General features: G+C 39.0%; 1 protein-coding gene across 10 annotated transcripts in view; it reads left to right on the top strand.

Moving 5' to 3' along the window:
• The window catches only part of Elavl2 (ELAV like RNA binding protein 2), a 129,809-nt gene that overhangs the window by 75,032 nt on the left and 33,650 nt on the right, over positions 1-21,127 (top strand). For all 10 annotated transcript variants that reach the window (XM_051188170.1, XM_051188171.1, XM_051188167.1 and 7 more), the window contains exon 4: positions 16,428-16,531. In XM_051188170.1, coding sequence (XP_051044127.1) covers positions 16,428-16,531 — 104 coding nt within the window. The remainder of the gene's footprint in view (positions 1-16,427; positions 16,532-21,127) is intronic.

Here is a 21,127-nt window from a genome sequence, read left to right as displayed (position 1 = left end):
TTGCTAATTAGCTGGGATTGATTTGTATTTCTCCTGATTTATAGTGTAATGAAAGGTGCTTGTGTAATGCACATGTTTAGTTCACCCTAAAGGAAGGTTATTTACTGCTTTTTTTATTATCTATCTAGCTATCTATTTATTTATTTATTTATTTTAGTTTTTAGAGACAGGGTTTCTCTGTGGTTTTGGAGGCTGTCCTGGAATTAGCTCTTGTAGACCAGGCTGGTCTCAAACTCACAGAGATCCGCCTGCTTCTGTCTCCCCAGTGCTGGGATTAAAGGCATGTACACTATCACCTCTGGCAGGTTATTTACTTCTTGATCTTACCTCGAGAGTAACTTTTTAAAGTGTGTACCCTGTGTATTTGAGGTGGTGTGTTCACCTCCTGTGAACTCAAGTATGAGGTGTTCAGTCATCTTATATTGGCTTCCTATTGCTAGTGTTATGAAACCAAATTCTGATAGAATTATTCAAGAGCAGAAGAGGTACAATGAAGAGTATTTGCCCCTAGGTTACCTCATGGAATGCCCCCATCTCCACATGACTGTTTCCTCATCATGCCTTTTATCCTTGATTATGGGCAAAAATAGCTGGAGGAATGACAGAGAAGACCAGCAGCAGTAGTGTCCAAACACCTGCAGGTCACTTAGGATGTTTTATAGCTCAGTGGTTAGCAGTTTCACAATTCCTGTTTTGTATAGCAACTGTTTAACTATGCTCGTAAAATAGACTCACCTGTGAATTACCTTCATTTATTCCTTTTGCCTATTTACTCCTCATTTAATAAAAGCCTTTCTGTGGCCAGGCACATGAAGACATGTGTACACTCAGAGGCATTACATTTCTGTGTCCTTTGGGCTCAATGATGCATGTAATTATTTATTTAAAAAGTTTTAGTTGCCATATACTCATTGTACATGGCTCTGGGTTTAATAGGGGTATTTACTTATAATTATATAATGCGACTTAGGGCCTCAGGGCATATTCCACCCATATTCACCACCTCTCCCATTTCCCTCTCTCCCTCCACTAATTAGTTCCTTGTTCCCCTAGATGAGTTTATGTGTTCATAACAGATATACATGCATGATTTTATGTGTCTGTGTGTCAGACATATAAACACCAGAATGGTGCCAGAACAAATTAGTTTTATAGAGATAATAATGTCATCTGTGAAATCTAGAACCTACAAGCAAGAGAAACCTGAAGTTCTTGTCTTCCTGACACTGGTGTAATTTAATTTCTCTGCAGATGATGTAATTGTCTTCTTCAACTCAGGTCACCTTAGTTGTCCCCTTCTTTTAATCAGTTTTTGAGTTCTCTTGGAAAAGATTTGTCTTACTTTTATTTGCAGTGTTTATTCTTTGTATGTACCTGCTACAGTATCCTAAGTGTAATTGTTTAAAAATATATTTGGTCAATGTAACACTCTTGCTATTTGTGGGAACTTAAAGGAATCAGATATCTGTTCTGGTAGCTTTGACTGAAAATACAGTTGGGGTAGGGACATAGGGAGCCTGGCCAAGATGATACCAAACTTTAGGAAGTAGTGAAAAGAACCATGCAGAAAGACTTAATTAGTTGAAAAAGTCTTCATTTTAAAAACAAAGCTCCACACACTTTTAATCCCAGTACTCAGAGGGCAGAGACAGGTGGATCTTTGTTGAACTGAAACCCAGTCTTGTCTACAGAGTGAGTCCCAGGACAGCCAGGGCTGTTTTACAGAGAAATTCTGTCTCTGGGGTAGAGGTGGGAGCACAATGACTATGATGGATGTGTCTTAACTCCTAGTCACTGAACTAGTAGGGTTCTCAGTTGTTGGATTTTCTTTCCCCACTCCCATGTTTTCATTGTTTAAGGCTGGCCTTGAACTCACCATGCAGCCAAGAATGACTATAAATCTTGGATCCTCTTACATCTTTTGTTTCATTCTCAGTATTGAATAGACATGTGTTCTTCCATTCCCACTTTCATGGTTTTATTTTTAAAAAGAACTTAATTCTTAAATAATAGGTATATATGTATGTTTGAGTATAGACATTCGCTTTGCACACAGTGCCTTTGAAAGCCTTTGGGTCCTCTGTAGTTGGAGTCAAGGGTAGTGTGATTGTCTGATCTGGGTTGTCTTCAGGAACAGTATACTCTATTAACAGCTGAGCAGGCCTCTCCAGCCCTCCTACCCGTTTCTTCTCTCAGTACGAGGCAATGGTGCCCAAACATTGGTGGTAAGATGCCACATTCAACATGGGATAGTCATTGGGTGAATTTGAGTGGCTGAGAATTTGAATGCCTTTTAGTTCTTTTGTTTCTGTTCAGCCGAAATCCTGAAGAATATCAACGAGAAGAAATTCTGTGTTAATATCCATGTTGTAATGAATGGAAGCCTAACATTCAAGTTGTTAAGTATCATGGAATAGTTGAATTGAATAAAGGTTTAGTTGGTCCTATTCTATAGAGTTAAAATATCTTCTTTACAAAGACTACTGTTGCTGGCCATGGTAGCTCCCATCTGTGATCTCAAGGTAAGAAGCAGAGGAGAAATAGTCTCGAATTCAAGGCCAGCCTTGGCTATATAGTGATACACTGTCTCAAAATAAAGAATAGATAAAACATTGATGGCTATTGAAACAGTCTTTATTTTAATCTCAACTAATTTGAAAGGTATCTGAAAAATTTTAATACATGAATAAGTCACAACTGTAGATTTAAAGCAAGATACAAGTTCTCCTTCCTTGTGCTTGTATTCGGTGTATTTTGGTTATGGGTGTAGATAGAGAACCCTAGTAGGATTTAAGTGGGTTTTTGTGTTCAGATCCTTGTTGGTATATACGCTGGTTTTTATTTACTAGAAAGTATCTTGCTTGAGAAAAGTTCAGTAGTCTGGAAGGTAAATGAAATGCCTTAATAATAATATTGTCAACTAAGGAACCTAGAGTAAGTACTTTGCAGTTGATAATGTATTTAGAGTAGGGCTCGGCTATTAAGAGATCTGGCAGCATCACAAAATAGTTCTGCCCCTAAATAATAAGAAAGACCATTTTACAATCTTTCCTGCTGCTTCATAGGCATCAAGCAAGAATTTGTTAGCAACGAAACCAGAAAGTTGCTTGACACCAAAGGCTGTTTAGTTAGGGAAGAACGTTTAGTGAAAACTTCATTTCTTTGAGTTTACTTGTAATTGATCATGCTCCATGATTCTACCTGTAAAAATTCTTTAACAAGCTTCACTCTAGCACACAGGGCTAAATGTATTTTTGGAAGATAATTTGACAAGTGTAAGGCAGATGGGGGAACATTGTGGGCACAATTATTAGAGAACAACCTTGGCTTAGCTTTTGTACATAGCTGAGATGTGTTAAGCAATCTAGGTGTCAAGTTCATAAGGCTATTTAGCAGATAGCCTTAAACTCCTAGCCCTGGAAAGCCAACCTGTCTTTGTTCTAGTCTCAAGATATTTTTGCAGAGTTGCCATGTGATGTCTAAATAGCTGGCACAGAAGTTATGTCTTATATCAGATGGTCTTATATTATTTCATCTGATTTCAAGAAAATGGCACAGAGAATAAATAAACCACGTGTCTTCTAGTGTCAGGTGAACAAATATACTGTATTTCATGTTGCAAGATGGCTTAAAATTTGGGTGATTGTGAATAAGCCCCTTTTAATTTCTACCCTCTTGTAGATTCATGGTTGTACTGAAATGATAACATGATAGTAAGAAAGATTATGCTTTGTGTTCAGAATTTTCTTGTTTCACTGGGAAGGTGTGACTGGAATTGACAGTAGTGGTTGAGTGCACTACATTTCTGGGCATGAGATTAAATATTTCACTGTCACCATATGACTAAAAAAGCAAGCTGTATTTTCACTTCAGTGAGGGTGATTTACTTTGATGCTGGTGCAGACAGAGTCACTACTCTGTGACCTAATGAGTCATGTTTTTCTGAGTATTGGTTTGTTTCTTTTTTCCAGTATCTGTGTGGATTTTAGATTTTTTTTTTTTTTTTTTTTTTAAGGTTTACAATACCTCCTTTTCCCAACTTTTAAATGAAGTGATTTTGGGGGGAAATGCATATGTGTGATGTGAATGTTACCGTCATCATAATAACTGCACCATTTTGTATTTCTCTTCAGAAGCCATCTGTTAATGGATGGGCATACTGCCATGTGGTCTGAGTGGTTTGCTATAGCATAAGCTGCCCCTTAGCAAAAACAAAATGTGTGTTTATTTCCATCAGAATACTTTGTTGACTGAACTTGGAGCTGTGGTTCCATCTGACCCACAGCGTTTCCCGCTTTGTGAGTACTGCCAGCTCCCTTGTCTGTTGTGATCCACTGGGCTTGTTCCCCTCTACTGCATCAGAAACAGCTTTCTTAAGCCCTAAAGGTTGTGTATTCAGTACTTAAGTAGGATTCTTTATACTCTATTTATACTCCAACGTGACCAAACACAATGGTTCTGCTGGGAGAGTTCTCCTAGATATAAAATCTAGTGCCTTTGTGTGCCTATATTACATCTAAGGGAGGAAAAATAGTTTTTTTTATATGCTTGAAAATGTTAACTGTCTTTGTTCATCAAATATAAACTAAGCAAAATGTTCCATGCAAGAAGGAAAATCTTGTTATTTATGCCTAGATCTTTGTGTTGAGTGAGGACAATGACAGTCCTTGGGAAATTTAGTTCTCTTATCTTTGCTAAAAATATCACTAATTGAATCCTGCTCTTTTTTGGAAATAAGAGGAACTAAAGTGGGCACTTATCTCCAGGTAGAGCTTGGTGCATGCCACTTTGTAGAGGTCACTTTAAGAAGAAATTAGGCTTTTACTTTGTAGATTTTTTTTTTCTTTTTCGTTGTATGATATTATCCATTATTCTTCTGCAATGACCCTGGCCTCTTTCCCTCTCTTAACCTTTTTAAACTTGTTATCTGTGACGAACTCAGTCTGGGATTAAATATAATTTTTGCATTCCTGTACGCCATGTCAAAATCAATTGTCTTGCGGTAAATTTCTTCCCACTTCCTGTCCACCCAGAATAGCATGTTAGTGTTCATATCCACATACTTTTTACATGTATGTAAGGGAGACTTAAATTAGCCCAGTGAAGCCACCTTTGTCTTTTGGAGGTGTGGTCATCTCTGTTGTATGTGTGATGAGAAGGGCTGCACAGTTTTGATGCAGTGGTAATTTCCACACACTTGTAGGTCAGCATGTTCCTTGTTCTTTCAAATGTAAGATATTGCTGTGCAAGGAGCTACAGATCCTCTGGGGAAAGACAGGGATTCCTGTCCTGGCCTTGGTATAAGGGGGTTGCTGCAGGATAGGTACTGGGTCCAGAAGTTGAATGTTGGGTGAAAGGATGTTTGTGGAACCATCTGGTTCATGCAGATGAGTGAGAGGCTCTCATGTAGGCCTGAGAAACTCATGATGACTGCGGAAGAAGGGTGGCTTTTTAGTGATTTTGTGTCTTAGATCAGCATTTCCCCTGTGACTGCTACAGACAGACAGTTCTCAGTTGTCCTTCCTGAGTGTGCCTCATTGAGTGGCCTGTCCTGTGTTGTGGAATTAAGCCTCCTCTAGCTCAGGGAGAGTCACTTCTCTTGCTTCTACAGACTTAGATTGTGGTGTACTTGTCCTGATCAGATCCTTTATACTTCTCTACAAATTCCTTGTTTTCTTCTGTGTCCCATCCCCTCCTTTATTTTTTGACACAAAAACCCTCAATTGCATTTGTCCTGAAACACGAGACTTCAACTTTTTAGGTTAATTATTGGTTAAGCCTAAAACTCTAGTGATGGACCATACTTATTCTGAGTTTATTTCTGGTACCTGCTTCTTTCCTACCTGTGGTGGGGCTTTACATCTCTAAGCCTGTTAGGAGTTAGAAACCATGCGGTATTGATCCCACCTTCTTTCCTACAGCTAGGAAACCATACTCTGAGTATGAAAGCATTTTAAGCAATCTGCTGAGAAGTGTCTTGTGTGGGAGACAGTTTTGGCAGTAACAAGCATGTTTGGCTTTAGTCATAAGAATTGCTTTCTGAGCTTCTGGAAGAAGAGTATGTAAATCAAGCTTCATTTAAGATGAATCTTGTGATAATGCAGATATCTCTCATCTATCTGCTTTATAATGATGGATTTGCTTTGAGAGCCTATGTGGTTTGTGCACCTGCAGGATGCCACTCCTTTTCTTTCAGGGTTTCCCCCACTTTTGCATTTATATGTGGTCTTTTAGATGGATTAACAAAGAACTGTGAAGTTTCAGTTGGCTGATTATACAACAAAGAACAAGAAATCAAATGCAGGTGTATTTGGAGATGTGCTTTCTGGATAGAAAGTTGTGATGTTGGAATGCACAGGACCCTGCTTCACACTGATTCCTAAGCTCCCCTGATGGCAGTGAGGTTGGAGAAGCTGGGTCTGAGAAGACCAGCCCTGACTCTTGAAATCAGACTGGTTTATTAGCTACCTCTGAGCAAGTTAATTACCACCTCTGAGCAAGTTAATTACCACCTCTGAACCTCCACATTTACATCTGTATAATGTCTATAAATGTGTCCATAGAATTAAATATGAGGAATCTATGTAATGTAAGGCCCATAGTTCCTCCCTAGCAGTGTTAGGCAGTATAGTATTTTTTGCTTCCAGGTAGGTAGGTAGATGTACTTATAGGCTATTGAGTGTGGACATTGCCTTTGAAATTTGCCGACCTTTCCACAGTAGAAAATTTTGGATGTTGAAGAAAATTTACCTTTGAAAGAATCTTTTACCATGTAGACCCAGTAGGGTTTGTATAATCGAATGTTTCTTCCATAGTTTTTACAATCAAATGTTTTTCTTCGAAATTTTGGATAAAACAGGCTCCTAGTAGATTTAAAGGCTGACATAATGTCAAAAAGGCTGCTGAACTAATTATAGTGCTTGGGGCCTTAATTTTTTTTTTTAATGCAATATCTAAATGAAAATGCTGTCTTGCAGAGAGGAAAAGCCACATTAAGAAAGCGGCTTTGCTTCTCGGTGGACTGCTCACTGGTTTCTTTGTGTGAGCGTGTGCATACACCCATGTGAAAATTGACACCAGCTGGTAGTGCAAGCAACAGCAGATGCCCTTTCTACTACCACAGTTGTCAACTGGTTTTCTGCTTTACCACAATACTATTTTGAGGAATACAGTTCCTCTGCCCTCATCTCAAATGGTATTTACTTGAACAACCCCGTTGTTTTTTAAGCAAGCACAAGGCAAGGCAGAGACCAGAAGTGTCTGTGCAAATGGAGGTCCACATATGTTAATTATAATGAAGGAGAGACTATTGCAGGAGATCCAAGCCTTTAACTAGGAGTAGATCTGGCATTGGTTCAGAGTTGTTAATGTCCTAACTTTGAACTGTAGGGACTGAGCTTTTGGCTACCCGCCAGTATTTGGTTTTTGCTCACATCCCAGCAGCTCTACTATTTGACCATAGGGCTGCTGATGGCTCCTTCTGAGAAGCTATAGTAAGAGACTAGTGCTGGCTGTTGTCCTCACTGTCCAGGTGCCCCACCATCTTACTCTTCCACAGTGGGAAGAGTTCCTACCTGCTCCATGAAGTTTCTTCTGAAGATACCAGTGGGAGGAATCTTATTTTCTCTGTTCAGATTAAGCCAAATTGCCCCAATCTTTCTTGTATTGGATGCAAGGCAGTCGTAGTACCTGGCACACCACTTGAAAATTGAGAGAGTTTAATATGCTGTCTTCTGTTCTTGATAACCTAAGATTGAATTGTGTGGGAGTTCTTAATGCTGTCTGCAAGGGTAAATGTATTAAGGACCCACACTTTCGCCAACTTAAGCAAGGTCACACTGCATTGCCAGCGAATTCATAATTACTGGTCCTGGAACTGTAGGAAATAGGGCTTTACTAGTTGTATAATCAGGCAGATATGGCCATTAAAATTAACTCACAGAGAAAATGCCCTGGTGCAGAGGACATTAGACACTCCCCATAGAATTAGGCTGTTTAGGTAATACTTAGCAAATAATCACTACTTACAACTTTGATTTCAGCAGAAAAGTTACAATTTACTTTTTTTTTTTCTTATGATCTCCATATATCTAAAGTTCCAAAGCCATTTAAAGTATTAGGTCCCTTGAGTCCCAGGGCAGCTTTATTAGCATTTGGGGAGAATATAAATTTGGGGTGACCCATCTGTTTTCTGCAATGTTGGAGCATCTAGGCTGAATTCTCTATCGTGGTCTGATCTGTGGTAATGTCCTCTGGGAAGCTGGTCAAAGTGCTCCTCATGTTGATAGCTGGCTTGGATTGTAGTTAACAGGATCCTGCCAGCATCTCCTCTCTATTTGATCTTAGTCATTAGAGGTCAGCAAGGAGGAGCTGTTAGGTGTGACCTAAGTTAGTGGGTTGTTCAAATGGAGCAACTGCCTGCACCTGGAGGAGATTCAAGCTAAGAGGGGACTGGACATTTGGAGGGAGAAATATGACCGGTAAGAATTGCAACCCTCTGCTCTCAGGGTTCTCTCTCCCCATATCCCTTCTGTGTGTCACTGTGCAGTAAGATATTGAGAAAGCTGGTAAAGTCTGGATTGTGCCACTCCGGTGCCAGAGTTGTAGTGCACAGCCTGTCTGAACAGACACACATGATGGGTGCCCAGGAACAGAAAGTCCATCTGAAGAAAGACAACACATTCGCAACTTTTTTTGTGTACTGGGAGGAGGAAGGGAGATGGGTAGCACAATGAAAGAACTGGGCTTTGATTAAAAAGAGAAATCTACCCCTTAGAGATCAAATTTTCCAAATCTTATCTTTTGCTTTCCCACTCTTAAGTTAATGTATTGACTTTTACACAGGTGCTGTTCTGAGATCACAAATATTTCTTCTTTTCTTTTTCTTTTTTCTTTTTCCTTTTTCTTTTTTTTTTTACCCCAAATGTTTCATTGTTAGACTTCAGGTTGTAAGAGTTTTGCTTGACAGAGGTCCATCAGCAGCCTGGTTCTGATAACTCTGGGACATAAAAAAGATTCATGCTGCTTTTATCCTGTTATTTCATAAAACATTACTACTGCTCTAAATGAAATAATAGATACACATCAATCAGTGCAGTCACCTTTTATTGTTGATTCAACTACCAGGTTTTTACAGAATTCACTCTGCATTTTATTTGACTCGTTTATGAATAGTCTCGGCAGACTTAATTATATTAGTGAAAAAGCACTTTCAACAAAATTATATGCTGACATCCCATAATTCATACTTACAGATTTGTGAAACAGATTTATGTAAATCTATCAAATTACTCTATATAACATTATTTTTTAAATTGAGATTTCATTTTAATGGTATTTATAGAAAATTTTCATATGAGAAATTTTACATGAACTATTTTAAAAAAATAGCTCATATGATTCCCTTATGAAGATAGAATACTGTAACATTTGAGCATCTTATCTCCATGTTCTGTAATCCATCTGGTATAAGACAGGGGCAGAGGAACATGTTCATAAGGGCAACTTGATCCTAAGCCATAAGCTGGGATGCAGTTACTGCTCTTAGTTACTTCATCTGTGTGTGTGGTCACTGAATATTTATGTACTAAGTGGTATGTGGTAGGGCTTTGTCAGGAACTGAGGTCAGCTTGCCCTGCCTTGCTCAGTCCCAAAGTAGAACAATGTGCCTATATCCAAACTAGCCCAGTGTGCATCCAATTTGTCTAGCTTGTACATGCGCGCGCGCACGCACACACACACACACACACACACACACACACACACACACACACACACGCGCGCACACGGTAAAATAAGGCCATAATGTGGGGCCTGTTGGAGAACTATTAGGAAAGGGAGTGATGAATACTACGTATTAGGATCCAGGCATGTGATAGCAGGAATGCTGTCATAGATAATCCTAGAGGTTTGTGTGAGTAATCCAGTTCTGGAAAAGTGCTCAGCCTGGCACCTGAGTGTGCATAGTAGGGTTTATCTTTAGGGCCAGCAGAAGCAGAGCTCTGGTGGAAGTCAGCAGGAAGCCAGCGACAATCTTGGAAAATGGGGCATGGTCAGATTTAATTTTTAGGAAGATCTCATGCACGCACGCACACACGAGCATGAGGATGGCTGCTGTCTTGGATTCCAGAGCTTAGGGAAGAGGGTGATTAATCAGGAAGAGTGGAAAAGCAATAAACCAAGGCAGAAAATTAATAACAAAGGATTTCCCAACTGAGGAAGTGAGGTGGGTTTAACTGTCAAAGTGGGCAGCATGTTGATAGACATCAGCTCACACGTCTTGATTTCTGGTCCAGGACCCACTTCCTATTTACCTACTTGTTTCAGACATTACCATCTCAGGGTGAGGTCCATTCTGCTATGTTTAAACAACAGTGCCACTTCTCTCTCTGATTCCCACTCTAATCCCCATTTGATGTTTCTCCTTTATTTTTATTTTGTTCTTGTCCATTTGTCTCCTCTCAGAATGGAGGCATGTGAGGAGGAACACTACCTCATCTTGGCATAGTTTAGGGCTTAGCAAAACGTAGGCTTTGATAGTGAATGAATGTATACTTAGTTTAGGTGAGAAATAATTAAAGTGTAACTCTTCCTCACATATTCTTGTTGAGAAAGATCTCATTTAATATTGGTTGAATTAACGTGCCAGGTTTTTAATCAAGAATTATGGTAGTCTATTGCCTTTAGTTTTAGACCTAAGGGGGTAATTTGATATTTTGAACAGTGGTAGTAATTTGAAATTGGAAAAAAAAAGTAAATAAAGTGACCTTTGAATGAAATGGGTCCAGAAGATTTTGTATTTTTAATTAAAATATGCAATTAAGTTTTTAATTAAAGTATGCTGTTAAATGCAATGTAGGTGACTAGGGAGTGGTGGATGCTTTGAATTACACGCAGTTTGGGATAAATTGGCATTTACTGTGTTTCCCACAGTACCGCTTTAACACTTGAAAAGCTTCTCTTCTGTTCAGCTCTTCTTGCTCCTACCCTACTCTGTGTGGTATGGTCTTCTGTCCCTGCCAGGGCCTGCTCAGGTGTTTCAGCTCCATGTTCCAGGTTACTGACCATTTTTCCAGCAGCTTGCTGTCGTAGCAGTGACCTTGTTTAATATCTCTTGTGAAGGGAGGGATCCTTTTCTGTGGTGTGTATGCTTAATTCAAAAGAATGTAACTAAAAAGATATCCACAATTTGCTGGAGTGTGGTATTTGTCTTGATACTTCTGTACTTCTGTGAGAGTGGCTGTGTAATTGTCCATTCATGCTGTTTTCATAGTGAAGTTCTAGAATCCTTGCCATGCTCTTAGGTCTAAGACTTGGTTTAGTGGTTGAGAGACTGTGGTGGATAGACGTAGCAAGGGAAGATAGCTGGGGACAAGTGATGTTAGCTCTGTTTTTTTTTTTTTTTTTTTTTTTTTTTTTTAAGAAACTTCCTTCTTATTTGTGTTGGCTTCCATAATTCATCATATTTGGAATTCATATGTGCAGTATTGTAAGAGTTTTTCAAAATGTGATGTTTGGTTTGGGGATAACCAGTGTACACATTCAGCAGTCACTTGGGACACTTGGATGATATAGGGGAAAATGCTTGGCTTCCAAGCCATCATTGCAGCTTCTGCTGGTGAGTAACTGGGAAGTAGCTGGTGAGTAAATGGAAAGACTAAGTCCTGACTCAGTAATAAACTAGGTGTTTGGTTTGCTAGTGCTTTTTAAAAAAATGTGAACTTGTAACCAGAGACACAATATAAATAAGATAATGAAGAAAAGAAAAAAAAAAAAAAAAAAAAAAAACAAAAAAAACCCAGCACAGACAGAAAGAATAAACTGTTATTTGCCAGAATTGATAGAAATGAGATAGTAGCCAACCAAAAAAAGATTACTAATAACACATACATGCATGGAGTCTGTTAGAAAATGGTTACTTTAGACATGCTGAGGACAGTCTGTGTAACGGAGTGGAAGACCACAGCCTCTTCATTGCACATGCAATGTCTAGCCTTACAGCTTTATCCCTTGCTTATATTATAGAAGCTGATTGCTAAGCTTTGGAAGCCATTCTTACCTCTGTGTGAAAACTGAGTTTATAATGGAACAGTATCTTATCATATAGCTGAAAGGGAACAGTGTGGAATCACTGTCCATATCTATGATTCCTTGGTGCACCTTAGGCTCAGTAAGTATTTGCTGACCTAGATAATTAATGCACTCCATACTGAAAAGTCTGTAAAGTCCCTATCACTCTTGTACTTTTTTTTCTCAGTATTCTTAATTCATTGAGCACTTCATACAATATGTATTGATCACATTCACTCCTCTTTCCAGATTCCCCCTAATATACCCCTCACTTCTTACCCCCTCAATTTTGTGTTGTTATTATTTCTTTAAAGATTATCAAGTCCAGTTTGTGTTCTTGGCTGTGAGGCCTCCCTGGGAGCTTGGGAGACCTACCAAGGCAACTTCCTTCTTCTAACAGCTGCCATCTGCAAGTGACTCTCCAGTTAGGAGTGGGAGGACTTAATGCCTATCACTCCCCTCCATGCTAGGGTTTTGTCTGACTTGAACTTGCAAAGGTCACATATGGTACCTGCTGTCATAAATGCTGTGATTTCATATGTGTAGCTGCCCTGCTGTGTTTGGAAAACAGTTTCTTTGTAGTTACCCACTCCATAATGATCTCTGAGCCTTGGGAGAAGGGAGGGTATGTTACATCTGTCCCATCTAGGGCAGTCAGTCTCTTGTTCTGCACATTTCCCAATTTTGTGTCTCTGTGTTAATCACTATCTGCTAAAACTAGATCCTCAGGTAAGAGTGGAGTTATCTCTTGCATTATTAGCATCCCAACATTTCAGTTTTGGTATGCTAACAGTGGACTTAAGAATGTACCTTTTGGTAGCAGATAACCCTTACCTGTTATAGTATTAATAGGAACATTCACTTACCTTGAACACATTTTACTTGGCAGATGGCATTCTTTTCTATAATGCCTGATCAGAAACTTCTTTACAAGGAGAAGAGTTATTTGGAGGTAAATGTGTGTTTAAGTAGTATAGTCAATAGTAGTGAGAATTTTATTCATCATTGTAGCTGGCCAAGTTGCATTGGTGTCAAATCTAGTTCAAAGAATGTGTTCTCTAGTGGTGGCCTTTATATCTTTGCTAAAATAAATGGCACCATTTAAGTTCTCCAGGCTTCATTTTTCAAACCTTCCATTGCCTATACTAAACTAGAAGTCAGGACTCTAGGCAGCCTGGGAACAGGTTGGCCAGAACAAGTGGACTTATCTTCTCCATGCACAGCATTGAGCCTGGAAGCATGTCTGCCCAAGACCCACCTCAGGAGGTCAGTGAACTGCTTCTTGAAATAATGGGTAATGTGACAGCATAGACAAAGACCATCATAAATCTCTTCAAAATACATCTGTAAAATGGTACCTTCCCTGTGGAGACATTTCACATGCTAAACCCCCCTCCCCAAAGCTTCCAGATGTTCTGTGTACCTCAAGACTCACCTTTAAAAACTTGTTTTCTTTGGTCATTGAGATGACTCAGTAAGTAAAGGCATTTGCTCCCAAACCCAATGATCCCCACCCAGTTCAATCCCTGGAGCACATATATGTTGGAAGAAGCAGACTGACTCAGTCCTCTAAGTTGTGCATGCACATACATGAAAAGCAAGAAACACATTTCTTAGCCTGGTTGTACCCTAAAACCACTAAGCTGTGGGGAGGCTGCTTTCAGTGCTTCAGAACAAACTGACAAAGTCAGAGTTTTGGAGTGGGGGGTTCAGGCTCCCTAAAATCTACGAGTGATTCTGCTATGCAGCTGAGGTTGAGACCATAAGGCCTTTAGAAGTTGCTGGTAGAAAAGAGAATTGAATTCTTCTGATGGCAGTTACTACTTAACTTTATCAGAGAAGTAGACTAACAAAACTGTACAATGTGAAGCTTACCTGCCTCTTCTTTTTTATCCTATTTTAGTATCTTCCTGATACAACCCTGAATGAATATGCTTAAAGTGATGTGTGCTCTTTTTCCTTATTATCTTATAATGAGTATCACTGTCATAGTTGTTTTAGCATTCTAGTTGTGTAGGAATTATTATCTTCCCTTTCAGAGCAGTGGCCCTGAAAGGTTGAGTAACGTCGGTAGATAGTAGAGAGGAGATTAGAACTCGAATGCTGGTCTTCAGATCCCATATTCTTTCCATCATAAGCTGGTCTCTTGTGCAGATTCTTTTTATGTTCTGCCAGTTTAAATCCTGCTCAGTGACAGGAGAGTCATAGCACTTCTCTTAAGAGAGCACTCCACACATATACAGTAGACATGTGAGAAATGCTTCTCAAATTGGTAAAAAGCTGAAGGCTTGAAATTACAGTGGTTTGACAAAAGATCTTTTTCTGTAGATTTATATGTATAGAGTGTTCTGTCTATATGAAAGTGTGCACATGTGTGCCTGGTGTGTGTGTGTGTGTGTGTGTGTGTGTGTGTGTGTGTGTGTGTGTATAGAGCCTACTTCATTCTTGGCATTCTCCCTTTTAATTCTTTTTCTGAGGTGCTGGCCTTCTAAGCCAGGACAACATTGCACATCTTAGGCAAGCTCTCCACAACTGCCTTATACTCCAAGCACTGCCCCCACCCCTTGTTCATTGATGCTTTTGCATACCATAAAAACACATCTTGGTAAGAGGGAATATGTTAGGTCCTGTTTTCCCAAATTCTGTCCACGGTCTCCAAAGCATAATAAATCACAAGTTCGCATGCTTAACTAGGTTATGTTTGGCCTTCTGTGTTTATTTGTTCATTAGCAAAGAAGTTACACTTTAGAGTAACCAGAGGGGCTGTCTTTAGTACCAACAGGTAGATAGCACTTGGCCGACCCATCAAGAACAAATCCCTCACTTTCCTATGAAACTGCTATCGAACCAGGGTTTTAATCAAGCATTGGTAATTTCCAGGAAATGTCAGTTGTCTAAACACCTGTCCCTTCTCAAATGGAAAGACTTTGTAGGGCTGTATTGTCTTGCTTCCCCCTGCATGGTACCTCCCTGGTTTCTAAATAGGGTGCTACTGAATGAGAGGTGAGAGGTCAGCTGATGGGCACACCACAATGGCAACAAGCAAGAGTTATTTGGAAGAATTTTTTTTTTTTTTTTTTTTTTTTTTGGAGATAGGGTTTCTCTGTGTAGTTCTGGAGCCCATCCTGAAACTTAGCTCTGTATACCAGGCTGGCTTTGAACTCACAAATATCCTCCTCTCTCTGTTTTCCTAGCACTGGGTTTCAAGGCATGTGCCATCATTGCTGGGCTGGAAGTTATTCTTGTGCAATCCTTTTTGTGTTTTGTTATTTCTTTAAGTCTTTTTCTCATTATATATACTGTTCTCTGCATAAATCTCCTTGTTTTCCTGTAGTCCTTTTTAAGATTACAATAATACCTGTAGAAATTTTGTTGCATTTATTCAAAGAAATACCCTTCTAAACATATGTTCATATATTGTTTAATGACAGCTCATTCTGAGTTGTGCTGTCTATCCATTTTGTCATCTATGAACATTGCAGGTGGACATCTTATACTGTCTAAACAAGATAGGTCAATTACCTAGTGTAAGTATTGAGATAATCAAAACATGTATTTAAGGAGACTGTATACCAAAACATGGCATATTTTTATATATGCACCTTTTAAATGCTTATTGTTAAATGCATAATAGGGAATAGATTAATCTATAGTAGCCATTATCAAGTATTCACTGTGTAAACTGTATGTGCTGTATTCTCATATGACCAGCTCATTACATTTGTTTGCATTAACATTGTCATAAGCATATGACTATAAATTGTGCTATGAGATCACCCGAGTAATGACGTCACTGTGACAGGAATGTTTCAGTTCTATTAGACTCTATTGGGAGCACCATTGTGTAAGCAGCGCATTATTGACCAAAATGTCATCATGTGGGCACATCACCACATCATACATACATCTTCACCCCTTCACTGTCTGTACTAAATGTAGCGGCACAGTGCTGTCAGTGTGTCAGTACAATTCAGACAACACTGGCAGGTTCTTTCTTGGCAGCTGTTACCATCTCCCGTATTATATGCAGGGAAAGTGAAGCTCATGGTTTTGTCTGTTTCCTTCTGGAGCTCAGCAGAGAGATGCATCTGGTTTGGGGGCTGCTGCCACATCCCAAATTTGGTGTGTGGTGTGCAGTGGGATGCTCTGGGCCTGTGTAGTATCTTAAGCAGCATGGCTTTGTAAGTTCTAACTGATGTTTAGATTTGTAAATATACTATATCTTTATCTATGAAAGAACTAACAGAGTTTCCTTTCTATTGAGAAAGTATTTGGATGTTAAAGAGAGGAGCCTGTGCCCAAAGTCTGCTCCTGCCAGTGGGTTGAACTGACATGTCTTTTCTCTTCCCTCTCCTTAGGGCAGAGCTTGGGTTACGGCTTTGTGAACTACATTGACCCCAAGGATGCAGAGAAAGCTATCAACACTCTGAATGGATTGAGACTTCAAACCAAAACAATAAAAGTATGTTCATATTTTTCTTAACTCTGCCTGTAGAAAAAGGAGGGTTTTAGTTTTGTTTTTTATTAAAGGTTCATTTGTAGTTCTTTTATCATTTGGACCCCATAAATACTTCTTTGGGACACATGGCTTAATATTTTTGTGCTTATTGCACGAAGGGGGCGACTGTAATCTTAAGTATTCTATATAGACACTTATGAACAGGCAGAGAAGCAGTGCTCTTGGATAAATACTGTATGAAGCCCCCTACATTAAGTACTTCTCATAGAGAGAATCCTTGTCCTATTGCTCCAGGGATTCTTGGATCTGTCCAGACAGTAGTTTTTTGTTGCAAGCCTGTAAGACTCAGTCAGGGCCCTCACCTCTGCCCTTGATACAAGAATGTTACTGTAGCTACTACATATCTAGATGGGTTGTAATGTGATCTCATGCAGCCATTTTTATCAACAGCAAAACTTAAATTTCTGGTGATCTTTGTGACTAATAAAGAACTATTTTTTCCTAGTTTAAAATCTAAAACTATTAGTGGTTAAGCAAGCTAGAATTGGTAGTGGTGTTTGTACTTGATTCAGCCCTAGCAGATTTCTGAGGAGATAGACCCAAAGCTCCCATTGCACACTGGTCATTTTTCCTTTGAAGATTACAGTGTTATTTTATGGATATTTCTCTGCAGCTGTGTATTTTGAAACCTTTAACTGAATTATCTGGGTAAGATGTTGATCCAGTTTCCAGCATAGATTTATTTTTCTTTAAGCAAATAAAAAACCATTGCCCCTTGTGTCATCAGTGTATTCCCTCCTGCCCTGTGTGGACATCACATATCTATCATGGTACACTTTCTCACTGAATCCAGGTGTGGCTCCCAAATATATTTCAAAATAGTGTTCCAGATAATCTCTATCAATTGACTCAAGGTGGAACCTATTTTCTGCCGGTGATGTAGGAAGCCAGCCCAAACTGGAGTCTAAGAGGTGAGAAGAGGTTACTTAAGGCTGACTGTGCCATCCATCTTGTTTAGACACTTGTCTGGAGGATTTTTGCTTTTTCTTTTCTTCCTTTTGAGGTATCTTGAAATGCAGTGTCATCTTTGTACTTAAAGTGACTTCTCTTAGAATTGTCAGTTAAGGTGCTTTGTTAGCCCTGGGTCATTTTGACACCTCATTCTTTATATTTATTGGCCCAAAGGAAAAATTCCTGTCAGCTCCAAAATATACTTAGATGTAAGATGTCCAAGAATGGCTAGGTGTTTCTAATAAAGAAAATGGAAGATATGTCCTATAATCAGAAAAGGGACTGATCATTATGCTACCAAAATTCTAAGAAAAATCTTAGAGAAATTTAAGATGATAAAAGTTCATTTTGATCCTTTTTTATTTTTGACCTGAATTGCTTTTTTTCCCCTCTAACTTTTCATACTTGCCTGATTAATCTTTCTTTGTCAAAAGCTCAGTCTTTGAATAGTGATAATACAATACCCTTAACAATGGTGCTGACTATCTGGCTATCTCCAGGCTGTGTTATGTGTTCTGTGTCCTATGGATTTTTGTAGGCTTCCTCTTCCTAACTTAAATGACCAGCAATCCTGGAAATCAATTGCTGTTAATGCTGAGAGCCCAAGTTGTTGTTAAAAAGAAAATGAAATATGATTGGGATGGCTCGTCTCAGCAAATGACCATTTTCCTCATTCCAGAAATAATCACCCTTATTTCATTCTTAGTGAGTCACTTCTTTTTGGATACATACTGCATGCTCTAAGATCTAGAAAAAGGTAGAAATGCAGAGGAAGAAGGTTACCATGAGATAAATGTAGTCAGTCTTTACAGAAACCAATAATGACAGCTGCTGTCATACTGCCCATGGTCCTGCCTCCTTTCCTCGGGGCTCAGCTGCTTGGGCTGAATGTACAAGAAAGGTGGCTTTTATACTGTGACATCTGCTACTTGTGACTTTCTGAAATTCAGGAGGGACGATGGGCAGGCAGCAGGCTACTTCTTTCCCCTGCCCCCTTTGGTTCTTGCAAAAATATCAGATAACAGCTGGTACCCTCAATTTGTCCCAGATTTCTCCAAGAGGCAAATCAGACCACTTCCCAGAAGTAGATTGCACAATTTCTGCCTATATTTGTATTTCTATTTTTTTTCTTTTTCAATTACATAGGGTTCACATTCTTACCACAAACTCTCTGTGTTTTTCCTTGTTTTCAATATTTTGTGTGATCTGGAAGTTACATGTAAGTCTTTCCATTCCCTGGAAGACTGCTTCACTGACCATTGTCTTTTTCGCTGCTTCAGTCCATGCTGATGTGGCTCTCAGGCTGATTTTACTAATTCTTACTTCTCACAGTGCCTCTGAAACCCTGCCTTTAGTTACTGTGTTGGTGGGTTGCTCCAACTCATGGCAGGTTCTCCTCTGTTTGAACTCCATGCTCTTTAACTGCATGTAACCACAGAAGTTATGGGATCAGCATGATCTAGGCATAGTTTAGATTTCCAATAGTGTGGAGACCTTGGTGCTTAAACAGCTTAGCCAAGGTTGCATGTAAATGGAGTTCTTAATTGGACTAAGTAATAAAAACCCAGAGTCAGATATAGAGGAAAATGCTGAGAAATCAGAGAGAAAGAGGAGCAAGCCACAGCCACATCTCACCTCCTTAGCATCTCTGCAGACTAGAGAGCAAGTTCCTGTTTCTCCTTGCTTATATCCTGATTTTGCCCAGCTATCTCACTTCCTGTCTTGACAGACATCCAGACCTCTATGGTTAGCCAGTGGCAAGCTCCATTCTCTGACGTTCAGACAGGCTTGTACAAGCAAGATATCACCAGAGTTGCATAGTTGAAGAAAGCAGTGATGACAGTAACATGCTATTACACCATTTTTTTCTTTAGAGGAAAATATCTACTTTGTATATAGGTGCTTATGTATAAAGTTTAGGGTTCTTGAATTTCGATTTCTGTTCTGTTTTCTAAGTTACCCACCTTATCATCAGAATGAGTTTGGTAAATGCCTGATTTTTTTTCTTTTTCTTTTTTTTTTTTTAAATCATTGAGGCTGCAGTACTGTGAAAGGCGGCTTACTTAGATGTTCTCAGGGCTTCAAATGACATATATTCACTGTTTCTTCAGTGAGTGAAAGTCCCTCAGGCCCCATGAGAATCTAAGGTTATTGTTACATGGAAATGATTTGAGGAGTGACTTTTAGATGCATATGTTCCAAAACTAGAGATATGTTAGCTTAGTGTCCCCTGGTGAGATTCAGCAATCTACATTTTGTGAGCTTCTGTGTTTTGTTTTGAGACAGTTTCTCCGTGTATTTCTGGCTATACTGGCACTGACTTTGTAGACCAGGCTGGCCTTGAACCCATACCTGATTCTGTCTCCCACGTGCTGGGATTAAAGGTGTGTGCTGTAAGCTTCTGATTTTGAATGGGTGGGTTCTCTGCACTTTATTTTGAGCAGCACTGATAACGCTTAACCTTCAATGTGATTAATCACTTTTCTGGATTTTTGTGCACCTGCTGGGGAAATGTGCGACACCCCTTGCTAGTAACAAGTTATGGATATGTCAGCAGCATGGAGGTAGCCACTGTGGACTAAACCTTGTCCATATTGTCCTGAATTTGACGTAGTAGATAAAGTGTGACTGTTCCCAAATGTTCATGTCTTATGTTAGGGAACGTAGAGAAAACGTGTAGCTTCTGTACAACTCAGATGGTAGAGATCCAACATATTCTAAGGGCAGTATACAAAATTATATTTAAGGTAGTGTATTTGATCAGTAGCCCTCCATTGTCCACAAGAACCCATCTATGGACTGCTTAGAAGCTCAGTGCTTGTTAACTGTCAGTCATAATGCCCTTTCCTGACTTGTTTTTAGGGAACTGTGTATATTGATAAGATCTGAATAGTATATAAAACACACAATTTAAAACCAGTACATTTGTCCTTTGTCTAGATTAACATAGCAGACTTCAACTCATGAGTAGAAGAAAAATGATTCTTTCACAAAGTAAAATCATTTATTTCTGAAGTACCTGTACATTCTCTTGACACATGTTCAGGACAGGTGTTTGTGTACAGTGATATGAACACTTGATTCATCGTATCTCCTATCATCTCTCTTCTGGAATAGTACTCTGGAATACCAGGCTGTAAGAAGCTTTATTTTCAAGAATGTAAGCTATGTTACTGAAGAATAATCTGTTATTATGGTTAGACACTGAGAACCAGTCTTTACACCTTGAGAAATCTATGGGAGTATGGCCAGCATGGAAAAGTGCCCCCTTGTATTCCATTTTATCCCACAATTATTCAACCATATAGCAGATTAAAATTTGCTTTTACCTAAATAATATTAACTACCATCTAGAAATATTAAATGCCTTTATTAAAATAATTAAACTGCTGTTTAAGTACATATGGAAAAATTCTATTATAAAAATTAGAGTATTATATATTAATAATACCTATTCCTTAAAGTGTTCAGTTCGGCAGTGATTAAAGTAATCTGATAAACCTTTATTCTGAGCCCCTATATTTCTTTCCAGTTTATTTTTCTTAAATATTTATACTTTTTCCTGTTTCTTGATTGAAAATTAGAAAA

This window comes from Phodopus roborovskii, unplaced genomic scaffold (genome assembly GCF_943737965.1).
Source record: "Phodopus roborovskii unplaced genomic scaffold, PHOROB, whole genome shotgun sequence".
In the NCBI taxonomy this organism is placed as follows: domain Eukaryota; kingdom Metazoa; phylum Chordata; class Mammalia; order Rodentia; family Cricetidae; genus Phodopus; species Phodopus roborovskii.
The sequence above is the reverse complement of the archived record's forward strand: the minus strand, read 5'-3'. Positions and strand labels throughout refer to the sequence as shown.